Here is a 12,260-nt window from a genome sequence, read left to right on the forward strand (position 1 = left end):
AGTGAGGCGTGTTACGCGGACATTGCGGCAAGCCCGCCATCGCGCCACGAGGGCGCGGGTAAGACCCCTTCGGTCTCGTGGACCTGGCCGATCACCCAGGTCCCACGTTCATTTGGTCCACGGACCTGTCTGCCTCCTTCCCTGTGAGGGTGGCTTGTATTTCCTTTGCTTTTGGTGTAAATGTGTGTGTGTGGCACTAGTCTATTAAGTAAACCCGTATAAGTGCTTGTACATTGCTTTATTCAGTTTTAACTCTGCGTTGTGTTCTTGCTATAACTGTAAATACGTGCTTGTCTGAGTGTGAATTAAAAGTGCTTGTCAAACTGTTTCCCGTTTCGCTGCGTCCTTTCCTCTGGTTGACATTTCCATCTTGCATCACGTAAGGGATTGGTAGTGGGTTGAAACACCCGATAAGTAAAACTGAACCGTCGAGGTCGGCGATAACTCCGCTCGGTTATCTCTTCAGCACGGAACTAGCCACTTAAGCGGTTCGTGTCCGAAGTCGACCTGCGACGTGGTACAACTCCTCGGTACGCTACCCGCGCGAGTACCAAGGTATATCGACATTTGGCGATTCAGCCTATTTCGCGTGGTAGAATGTGGACTGGGTTGTGGTGAGGTTGAACCCCCACCCGTGACTTGCTCCTTGGCGGTAGTTCCAAGAGGGTCACGACTGAATTGTCCGTTCCGGTGGGCGACGCGTCGCGATTTGAGTTACGTGGCCGATCGCACGCCAGACGGGCGAAAGTCGTAACATTATATATATATATATATATATATATATATATATATATATATATATATATATATATATATATATATATATATATATATAAATATACATATATATATATATACATAAATATACATAAATATATATATATATACATACATATACATATATATATATACATACATATATATATATATACATACATATACATATATATATATACATACATATATATATATACATACATACACATATATATATATACATACATACATATATATATATACATACATACATATATATATATATATATACATACATACATATATATATACATACATACATATATATATACATACATACATATATACATACATACATATATATATATATATATATATATATATATATATATATATATATATATATATATATATATATATATACTGAACAAAAATATAAACGCACCAACCTAAATATCTTAGTCAAGATTGCCACTCTGGGAAAATGGTCAAACCGATGATATGTTTGAGCAATGGTTCCTTTGTTTTGCTCAAGACAGATGTTCCCATTGAAATTGACCACTCTGAGTGTGTGGACTCACACGTTGAGTAATCCTTCCCATGAGCACCATGGGGCTTGACAGAGTGATGGTCAGTGAGCGTGACCAGGACACAAACACTCCCTATAGCTTGCCCTATAAAAGGCCTCCCCAAAATGTGGACTGGTGCCAAATGTCAACATGCCACAGATGTCACAAATCTTGAGGGAGCGCGCCATTGGCATGCTGAATGCTGGGACGTCAGTACGGGCCATTGCAGCACACTTCAATGTCCACCACTCCACCATTAGCCGCCTGAGAACGCGCCTCAGAGAGACTGGAAGCACCGTGAACCGCCCACATGCCCGGCGACCACGTGTGACCACCGCCGGTCAGGATCGTCACATGAGGCTGCAACATCTCCGGGATCGACTCCAACCAGCCACGAGGACTGCCGATGAGACTGTCGGGCTGCATAACAGGCGCATTTCTGCCCAGACGGTGCGTAACTGCTTGAGGGAGGCCAACCTCCAAGCCCGCCGACCACACCGGGGACTCGACCTCACTGCGGTCCGGCGTCAGACCTGACTGAACTGGGCCAATGTTCACTTGTGCTGGACCCTCGCACGATGGAGGAGAGTGCTGTTCACCGATGAGTCGCGGTTCCAGCTGTATCGGGCTGATGGCGGACTCCGCGTCTGGCGTCGGGCTGGGGAGCGCTACACTGACGCCAATGTCCTTCGTCGGGTGTCACACGGTGGTGCCAGTGTTATGGTGTGGGCAGGCATATGCCATGGAGAGCGCACTCGGCTTCATTTCATTGAAGGCAACTTGAACGGGCAGCGGTACAGGGACGAGATACTCAGACCCATCATCGTGCCGTTTGTGCGCCTTCACCATGTGACGTTTCAGCACGACAATGCTCGCCCCCATGTTGCCAGGATCTGCATGGACTTCCTCGGTGAGGAGGACATTGATGTCCTCGACTGGCCTCAATATTCTCCAGACATGTCGCCCTTCGAGCACCTTTGGGACGTTCTTGATCGACGCGTACGACAACGTTACGCAGTCCCGGAGAACGTCTGCCAGCTCCGTGTGGCTCTCCAGGAGGAATGGGAAAACATCCCTCAGGCCACCATCGATAATCTGGTGATGTCCATGCGCCAGAGATGCACCACTCTGCGCGACGCCAACGGTGGACACACCCGCTACTGACTGTGTGAACTCTGACAGTGACACCTCGGTTGTGTCGGCTGTTGTAGCGCAAAGACTGTCGCCAGAATTCTCAAGGAACTCTTTGAAATTTAATGCTCAATTGTCATGGATTCTATAACCAAATTGTTGTGAAGATTTCGTATTAATGAGTTCGAGGTAAAATAGTAACAATCGCTTGGTGCATTTATATTTTTGTTAAGTATATATATATATATATATATATATATATATATATATATATATATATATATATATATATATATATATATATATATATATATATATACATACATATATAAATACATATACATACATATATAAATACATATACATACATATATAAATACATATACATACATATATAAATACTATACATGAATAAATATATATATATATATATATATATATATATATATATATATATATATATAAATAAATATTGAAATAAATTAATTTACATATAAATATATATGTATATATAAATAAACATATATATATATATATATATATATATATATATATATATATATATATATATATATATATATATATACACACACACACACACACACACACACACACACACACACACACACACACACACACACACACACACACACACACACACACACACACACACACACACAATAATACAAGTGAACAACGGAAGGGTTTGAATTCTGCAAGGACTCTTCTCACACTCATTTAATGTAAGCAGAAGGATTTTCTCACGATTGCATCACATATATGTACTGTATAATATACAGATGGGCAGTATGGAACTTCCTCAATTTCAAAATAAACTATAATATCTGAGATTAGAAAGTGATCGCCAAGGGTAAGCCTCCCCGGCGTGCATGATCCAATCATATTCTCTTTGGACCGCCATATGACATTGACCTTCAACATTTATGGAAAGAATGTAAATTAAGAAAATGGATCTCCATCTGCAATCTATCCATAAAACTCGATTTACATCATTAAAATCAGAGGGAAGTTTTTCAAGTTATGATCAAAAATGAGTTTTTAGTTAATTAGGTCACAACCCGAAAAAGTAGGTCAAAGGCCCTATTTAAATAGAGATCCACTATTATGATGCAAGAACACCTTGGAAAAGGCCAAGCAGTTTCAGATTCTGCATTGACAAAATTGAGCGATGACAAAAATGATATTTTTTTTTTCAGACCGACATTTGACCTTGACCTTTAACCCAGAGGGATATCATGTAAGTAAAGCATAAATACGCCTTGCTCTCGGGAGTCTAGGCCATCTTGGGAGGGCAATTTCGTTCCGATCAGCCAAACCAGTCGAGTGAAAAATGTTGAAATGTCTATAATTAGGTCATGACCTTAAAAATGTCAAGATTAAAAAAAATTATGCCAACTCCACATATTTTCTGTTCACATTATTGATGCAAAATTTATTTCCAAAAGTGACAACCGGTTCTGAGATACAGCTCGAACATTGGGAGTAAAAAAGTGTGGAGGAGCTGAAATGGTTGTTTGGTGCTCCACGGGGTCGAGGAAACTCTGAGGTACGATAAAAAAAATTGGGGGCAATAATTGCATGAACAAACCCTATCCGATAGGGTGGGGGGGGCTTAAATATGCAACAGAACAATAATGTGGGCTCGAGAGTCTATTTGATGGACAGCGCAAAAAAAAGAACCCCAAAGGTCAGTTTTATTATATACTTGGGATTATTTTCAGTGAATCTGTGAAGACCATACTCTTAGCTAAGGGTACAGAGAATTACACATTCGAAATATTATTCACCCGCATCTTCGTTTCCCGGATTCATTAAGATGCTTTGCGTGAGCACCATAAAGCAATGAAAGAGTTTACAATCTTGAATATGTAAAGAAACACATACACCTCGTATTGCTGGATACTTTGAAGAATCGTTGTAATCGCAGTGTGTATCAAGTTTATAAATTGCACTGTTCATGTGAAAAGCAATAAACGCACTATATGCGAAAAAAAAAGAAAAAAAGAACATATATTATATACCTTTCAGTGAAGTTCACACTTAATGAATCAGCAATGACGTCATCGAGGTTAGGAATCACAATCCCAAGATAGAAACGGATTTTCAACGCTTTGGGCCTAAATGTGCGCAGTTGAATAAATTCACTAAGTGTGCGGATGAATTTTTAAAAGTTTAAGAGCCGCATGGAGGTCCGTGGCCGTCTCGGCGCTCATCTCACCACGCTGTGCATGTGGCACAATGCCCCAGGGACGGCAGCCCAAAGCCGGCGCAGAAATTAGAGGTGCGTGTAAAATATTCCTGGGCGACATTAGGCCCTCGCACCGTGCAGCTGAGAAGGCCGGCTCGTTAATTGGCTCACGCCGCGCTTAAACGCTGCTGTAATACGTTTCACGCTCACTCACCCTCTCCTCACCAACCCCCTTTACCCCATTGATATTCATAATCCTGTTAGAAGCGCGATTAGTTGATTCCCCTGGCCGCGGAAGCATATTGCGGCCCTCGCCTTATGACAGACGAAGCCCGTCGTGCCAATACCGTATGCGCTCATTGATTTTTTTTTTTTTTTTGTTCATTCCCTTTTTTGAATTTACGAAAGCCCTCATTCATTTAAACAAAAGCAATTGGAAAACCACAAAAAATTATATAGTGTTTGGAAATTGCACCCGTTATCATTTTTTTTTTTACTGGATGGCACCGACCAGCGTACATCACATGTTGATACTTTACACTGCGACAGTTTGCCAACTAACCAATCGGACAGTGTCACCACAGGTACTGATGCTATAGTGGTAGAGGCAGTCGTGGTATGCACAATAAGTAATCAGCTGAAGGTAGTAATAGATCCCTGGGTTGAATATTGCATAAGAAATGGGCAGACATCAAAGATAGGTTGGTCAAAAATACACCAGGTGAAAAAGTCCGGCAAGGACTCGACGTTTCAGCGAAAGGTCTACAGAAAACTCCGAGTGACGTAAAACTACTGCACTGATAATAGTATCCGAAAGCTGAAACTCTCCAAACATTATATCACGTATGTTCGAGCATGTCCTTTTCACGATGGACGATGGCCGAGTGCAGATCTCGCAAGTGATCTCCATGTAAATAAAAGCTGTGAAAGAGTTTACACACACCACAATAATACCTCAAGAACAGTAAGATACATGTGAGTGCATCCATTGATGTGTCGCTGCTCAAAAAACACTGCCAAGAAGGAGCAAAGAAACCAAAAGGTTGGAAAGTGCATTGGACCACCATAAAATGGTGCCAAGTAAGGCTGGAGATGTGTTCTTTAAAGATGAATACAATTTCGAATTTTCTGGAGCATGTTATCAGAGTTGATACGACCATTCAGTTAGAGAATTTGCTTTCATTCCGCTCAGTGGAGAACATAGCCCCTGCTGTCCGGCTTGCTGTGCTCAATCGCTTTTGTTGCAAACACTTGCTGCACTGAATGCAGTCCCGGTTGTCCAATTTCGAATGTATTCATCCGCCTTTGTTCCGAATGGTACATTTGTCTGGGCTCACGTTTTACTGCATTCTTTGGTTTGTGCTTTGGCTCTTGCTTTGTTTTGTAGTTTGCTTCAAGAACGAGTTTGAAGGTTAAGCATATTGTCAAAGACTTGGTCTCAACTGTGGCTCGGGTGAAAGGCGGGAAGGGAAGACAATCCATAGCATTCACTGCCAGAGGTATTGAAGTGGGACTGGCCAGTGTTTGTGAATGATTGAAACAACAAGCCAATCTCCACACAGGATTAAAAACCGTGAAAAGCAGCTCAAACATGTTCAGCTCAATAGATACGAGCATATGGAAGAGACTATCCTCTATTAATTTCAGCACCGATAGAATGGTACTAACGACCTCTGAGTGGACATTGCAGGACAAAGTCCACTGCAATATTCCACTGATGAAGATACCAAACCATTCTCAGCAAGTTTCCAATGGCAAAATCAGTTCATGAGTTGTCAATGCTATCGATTTGTGTAGATACAGCATACAGGAATAAAGTGCAAACACAAACATGGCAACCAATTTGGGGTCGTGCTCTTTGGCTTGCTTCGAGTGCTCCAAGTGCTGTATTAACCGCAATACTCCTACCACTGTGACCAGCAAAGTACCGCACGTATCCTTCACGTTCACGAGGGGAAGGAATTGTATTTACAAATAGTTGTTCATAAAAAATAGAAAAATCATCCACCACACCTTCCATTGTTATTTGGCCTTCATCGAAGTGACATGCCAAAGCTTTCGCTTCTCTCGATAATGATTGAAATATTCTTCGATAACATGCACTGCAACTGCACCGTGAGAGTATCCACAGGTTGATTGAATCACCTTATTTAAACAAACTACCATAATCTTGTTCTTTTTATTCTTCTTTAATGGCCACCATTATCCCACCTTTCTGTGGGGTCAGCGAGGGGAAGCTTGGCTCAAGTTTTCACGAACCGGCTGTAGGCCAGGCCTGACGTACGACAAGTTAGGGCAGGAATTTGGAATTTGTTCAGGGTGCCAGTAATAGCTCACCTACTCTTCACCAAGGACACCATGGGATCTTGAACATCCACCAAAAAAATTCTGTCAGATGGGATTCCCGTTTAATGTCCATTCAAGGGACAGCACACACATTAATGATCACCATGCCTGTAAATAACCAGGATGACGGTTTATAGCTGGGTCAGGAATCGAACCAAGGCTCAACAGCTTAAAGGTGAGTGTATGTACCTCTCATACATCCTGTCAGCCCAAACAAACTTTCATTATATGTTCATCAAATCAGATCAAACTACTACATTGTATGCATATTGATCTCCTCTTACAAGTCCATGTCTTACTGTGCAGGATTCAAAGTTGAGCATATTTGGGGGTGTGAGCACACATACACACACACACACACACACACACACACACACACACACACACACACACACACGAACAGCCATACAATTACCAGCATCAGCCACATTCTTTGTATTGGGAAATACACTGCATGGAATCATTCAGAATCACCTGCTCTCAACGATGGCATCAATAAACCTCGTGCAGTGTCCGGAAGAGCACATACCCATTCACCATGGTGTACCAACGTTTGCATGCAAAGGCCTCACCTATAGGGAGCTCCAAAACGCAGCAGATGTCATTGCCCTCATCAAGCTGAGTATCTGCACCAAATGTAGACATCCCGTGAGTAATACCAATCAATGGAATGTTGGTTGGTCGGATGTGCTCTGCTGGAATCAGATAATGCAACTTAAATAAAACTTAAAGAACTCCACACCTTTGGGTACAACAGTGACGTACACAATTGCAATGCATTTATGATAAAATTACATTTGAGTACGAATATCTAATATATATATAAAGCTCTTTCTAACCACTGACTGACTGACTCACTCACTCATCGATATTAAAGATCAGTACCTTCTGGGTGACATAGAAAGCAGAAATATTGCATGCCAATGCACATCGAAGCATGTACGCCGGAAAAAAAATCACAGAATCATTGGACAACATCCATAAATGAAATTATAAATAAAAAAATTAAAATGCAAAAAAAAAATAAGAAAAAGATGTCGTGTGAAGCACGATACTTGCAAAGTCCACCCCACTCTCCAAAGGTTGTGATGGCTACATCAAATTGTCCATTTCATTAACATTAAAATTGACAATCTTAATCAAAGCTCAGATCAATCGGATGAAAAATTATTATTTTTCAGATTGAAATTGATGATTTTGGAAGTTTAACCTTGAGTTGATCTTTAACCTTCAAGAATAGTTGGTTTCCAACTTCAGTGATGGACGATGCAATTGCTGTTTAATTTCCAGGTTAATCAGCTGAAAATTTATGATTTTTCAGAGGAAATTTGATGATTTTAGAAGTTTGACCTTGAGTTGACCTTTGACCTCAAAAATAGGTGCTTTCCCAATTCAGTGATGGACTATGCAAATTCTGTTCAACATTCAAGTTAATAGGATGTAAATTGATGATTTTTCAGTTGAAAATTGATGATTTTAGGAGTTTGACCTTGACCTTTTGATCTCAAAAAGAGTTGGTTTCCAAATTCAGTGATTCACGATGAAATTGCTATTTAACTTTCAAGTCAATCTGATGAAAATTGACGATTTTTCAGATAAAAATTGATGATTTTAGAAGTTTGACCTTTGACTTTTTGACTGCAAAAATAGTTGCTTTCTCAATTCAGTGATGCAAGATGCAAATCTTGTTCAAATTTCAAGTCAATCGGATTAAAGAAAATGACGATTTTGGAAATTTGACCTCAAGATGACCTCAAGAGATGGACTATGCAAGTCCTGTTCAACTTTTGACCTCAAAATCAATAGGCTTCTCAGTTGAGACTACCTCTACAATTTGGTAAAGTTTCATGACGATCAGTTTAGAATTGTAACCTGCAGGCGATAAGCAGATCGACAAGCAAACAGGCAGACCGAATAACAAAATCGACTGACCAATATACTTGAAAAATCTTCGATTTTGCAAATAATAAATGAAAAAAATGCAGGTGAGTGACCTGAGACAATGGGGAAGCATGGTAATTGTGTGCTGATGAACATCGAAGCCAATACACCAGGAGAAAATCACAGAACCATCAGAAAGCATCCGTAAATGAAAATATCAAAAAAATGAAAAGAAATAAATGAAAAATCAAATACAGGTTAACGAACCGCGACAATGGGGAAACAGTTCATATGCTTACAAAATGTGGAGGCATACCCCACTAGTAAAGTGATGAAATCAAGGACAGTATTGAAACCCACATCCTGACAAGTCCGAAGCATACTCATTGCTGGTCACACAAAACTATACTTTTTTGCAATGCTTGAAGACTTATTAAGGAGTTGTGTGTGTGTGTGTGTGTGTGTGTGTGTGTGTCTGTGTGTGTCTGTGTGTGTCTGTGTGTGTCTGTGTGTGTGTCTGTGTGTGTGTCTGTGTGTGTGTCTGTGTGTGTGTCTGTGTGTGTGTCTGTGTGTGTGTCTGTGTGTGTGTCTGTATATATATATATATATATATATATATATATATATATATATATATATATATATATATATATATATATATATATATATATATATATATATATATATATATATATATATATATATATATATATATACATATATATATATATATATATATATATATATATATATATATATATATATATATATATATATATACATAAATACATATATACATATATATATATATATATATATATATATATATATATATATATATATATGTATATATATATATATATATATATATATATATATATATATATATATATATATATATATATATATATATATATATATATATATATATATATATATATATATATATATATATATATATATATATATATATATATATGTATATATATATATATATATATATATATATATATATATATGTATATATATATATATATATATATATATATATATATATATATATATATATATATATATATATATATATATATATATATATATATATATATATATATATATATATATATATATATATATATATATATATATATATATATATATATATATATATATATATATATATATATATATATATATATATATATATATATATCAAGCTGTACACCAGCATTAGAGTCGACATCAATGTGCAGTACGTTTATATACATTGACCGAAGATTCATGATGTTCTTTTACATTTAAAGTTGAAAATATGTGCTGGGAAAAGACGTTCATAGACAACCGTGTACCTTCACATGACCTCTGAGATTAAAAGACAATGGGAAAATCAACACAGTGTGTTGGATTTGAAACTGGGATCACAGCACTGGATGAGTTGTGTGTTCAGCTTGTTGAAGACGTGCACGAAACAAACATGATGTCAGTAGAAGACAAAGTTAATTCGTTTTCACATACCGTAACAATGTGGCTCTCTGAAACGAGCATAAAATTTGGCAAACTACAACCACCAGTTATAAGAATAATTTAGCAGAAATGACTTTTATACACGTGACCATCATTAACTCCCAAATACAAGCTTGTCCAAGTCTTGCCATCGACCATATTAGACAGTTCTCGTGTTGGATGTTGCATGCAAAAATATGGGCACTTTGAGTGGATCGAGAGACTGCGGGCAGACTTGTCGACCGACCACAAAAAAACTCTCCCTATAGGATGTCCCAAACACATTCAACCAGACTTGAGTCTGGGGATCGTGCAGGCCAGTCTGCGTGAGTGGTGTTATCATTCTGAAGTGCAGCATTGACAACATGCATGGTGTGGGTGGGCATTGTCATCCATAAAGATGAAGTTTAGACCTTGCCGTCATGTCAGAAGGGTGACTGCAGCAGTGATCGAATCCTGATATCAGACACCAGTTGTATCACCCCCATCGGATGATGACAGGATCAGTTTTTCTGCTGAATTGAATGCCAACCGAAACAATCAGGCTGCCTCCACCCATCCAATCATGCTGCCAAATGAGCAAATATCTCCCCACCTAGTCTCCAGACTCAAGCCCATTCACCGTTAAAGTCTAAATATAATTTAGACTTGTTGGTGAAATGATCGTGGGGCCAACGGTTTGCTCTCCAGTTGTGATGTTGTGTTGCCAGTTACAAATGCTGCCGTCAATGGCACAATGTGAGTGAGACGCAGAGCACTGGTTTTACTGGACCTTATACCACTGGCATGGAGCCTGGTTCCAAAGCATCCGAGTCAATATTCGATGGTTGATTGCTCTTGTCGGGTAATTCTGGAGAGATAATGTTGTTGAATATTCACAGAACCATCATAATGGTTCATAATTCACAGAACCATCATAAATAATGTTGTTGAAAAGTGAGTGCTCATGGCAATGCCGGCACAATAACGATCCCAACGAGGGGTTGTGAGCCTCTGACCCTTGGGTGACCTGAATGAGGTCTCTCACTCAACTGTCCAGTCTGACGGTACCTTGCCGGTGCCAGAGAAAAACAACTGCAATGAACTTTCTACCATGACAAACCGAGTCATCCACCCTTGAACCATCCCATTACCCATTACACTGGATTACTCTCCCCAATAATAAGCTAAACACTCAGCTCTATTCCTTCAACCCTGCACTCTCTCATATGTGGAACTGACACCTCTGTATGTTGTCTCATCCCACTCCTTCCAATCTTTCAAGAACACTGCTCATTGTCACCCCATGGTTCCTCCCTTACCCATCCCTGATCCCTTGTACTCTCACTGACTCCATTCCACCCTCCATACTCTTTTCCTTTTTGTCACTCAACCAGTCGTGTACGATGTCCTCATCTCCCTGGTCTTCTTTAATCCCCTATCGGTCTATACCTGCGACCCTCTGTTGTTTAGTTCACTCCTTGAGCCTAGATTTCATGATATAATTATATTTTTTCCAAATTTGCACCTGCGTCGGAATTGCTACCTATCCAGGATTGTAAGCCGAGCCAAGAAATTGCCTCAGCAGAGCCGATGCTCTGCATCGAACATAATACATGATGATTATTAGTGTGAATATTATTTTGTATGCAGCTTGTGGTTGCTGGTTGCATCATTGCTGGGAGTGTGGCTTTGCTGCTGGAGTAGTGTCCCCTGTTTCCAGTAAGCTGGTACTCATTTTGCCGACATTAAAATGATGGCCAGCTGAGTCAACCCACCTGGATTATTTAATAGCACAACAGGGGCTCAAACTCAAGACCCGAAGATCTTAAGCCAGCCACCTTAACTGTTAAGGCAACACCAGGCTTGGATGTTGAAGATGATGA

The 12,260-nt window shown here is 39.3% G+C and overlaps 1 protein-coding gene and 1 long non-coding RNA gene across 6 annotated transcripts in view; one reads left to right on the forward strand and one right to left on the reverse strand.

The window, feature by feature from the left end:
• The window catches only part of LOC147014713 (uncharacterized), a 64,095-nt gene that overhangs the window by 23,888 nt on the left and 27,947 nt on the right, over positions 1 to 12,260 (forward strand). The window lies entirely within an intron of this gene.
• LOC147014714 (uncharacterized) overlaps positions 1 to 12,260 on the reverse strand; it is a 91,850-nt gene that overhangs the window by 23,758 nt on the left and 55,832 nt on the right. For all 4 annotated transcript variants that reach the window (XR_015050875.1, XR_015050877.1, XR_015050876.1 and 1 more), the window contains one exon: positions 7,584 to 7,706. Coding sequence is in view for 1 of the 4 variants with exons in the window: in XM_085852859.1 (XP_085708985.1) it covers positions 7,584 to 7,706 (123 nt within the window). In the remaining 3 variants the exon portion in view is untranslated. The remainder of the gene's footprint in view (positions 1 to 7,583; positions 7,707 to 12,260) is intronic.

This window comes from Eptatretus burgeri, chromosome 13, assembly GCF_056783735.1.
Source record: "Eptatretus burgeri isolate ZD-2024b chromosome 13, Ebu_testis_v1, whole genome shotgun sequence".
NCBI lineage: Eukaryota > Metazoa > Chordata > Myxini > Myxiniformes > Myxinidae > Eptatretus > Eptatretus burgeri.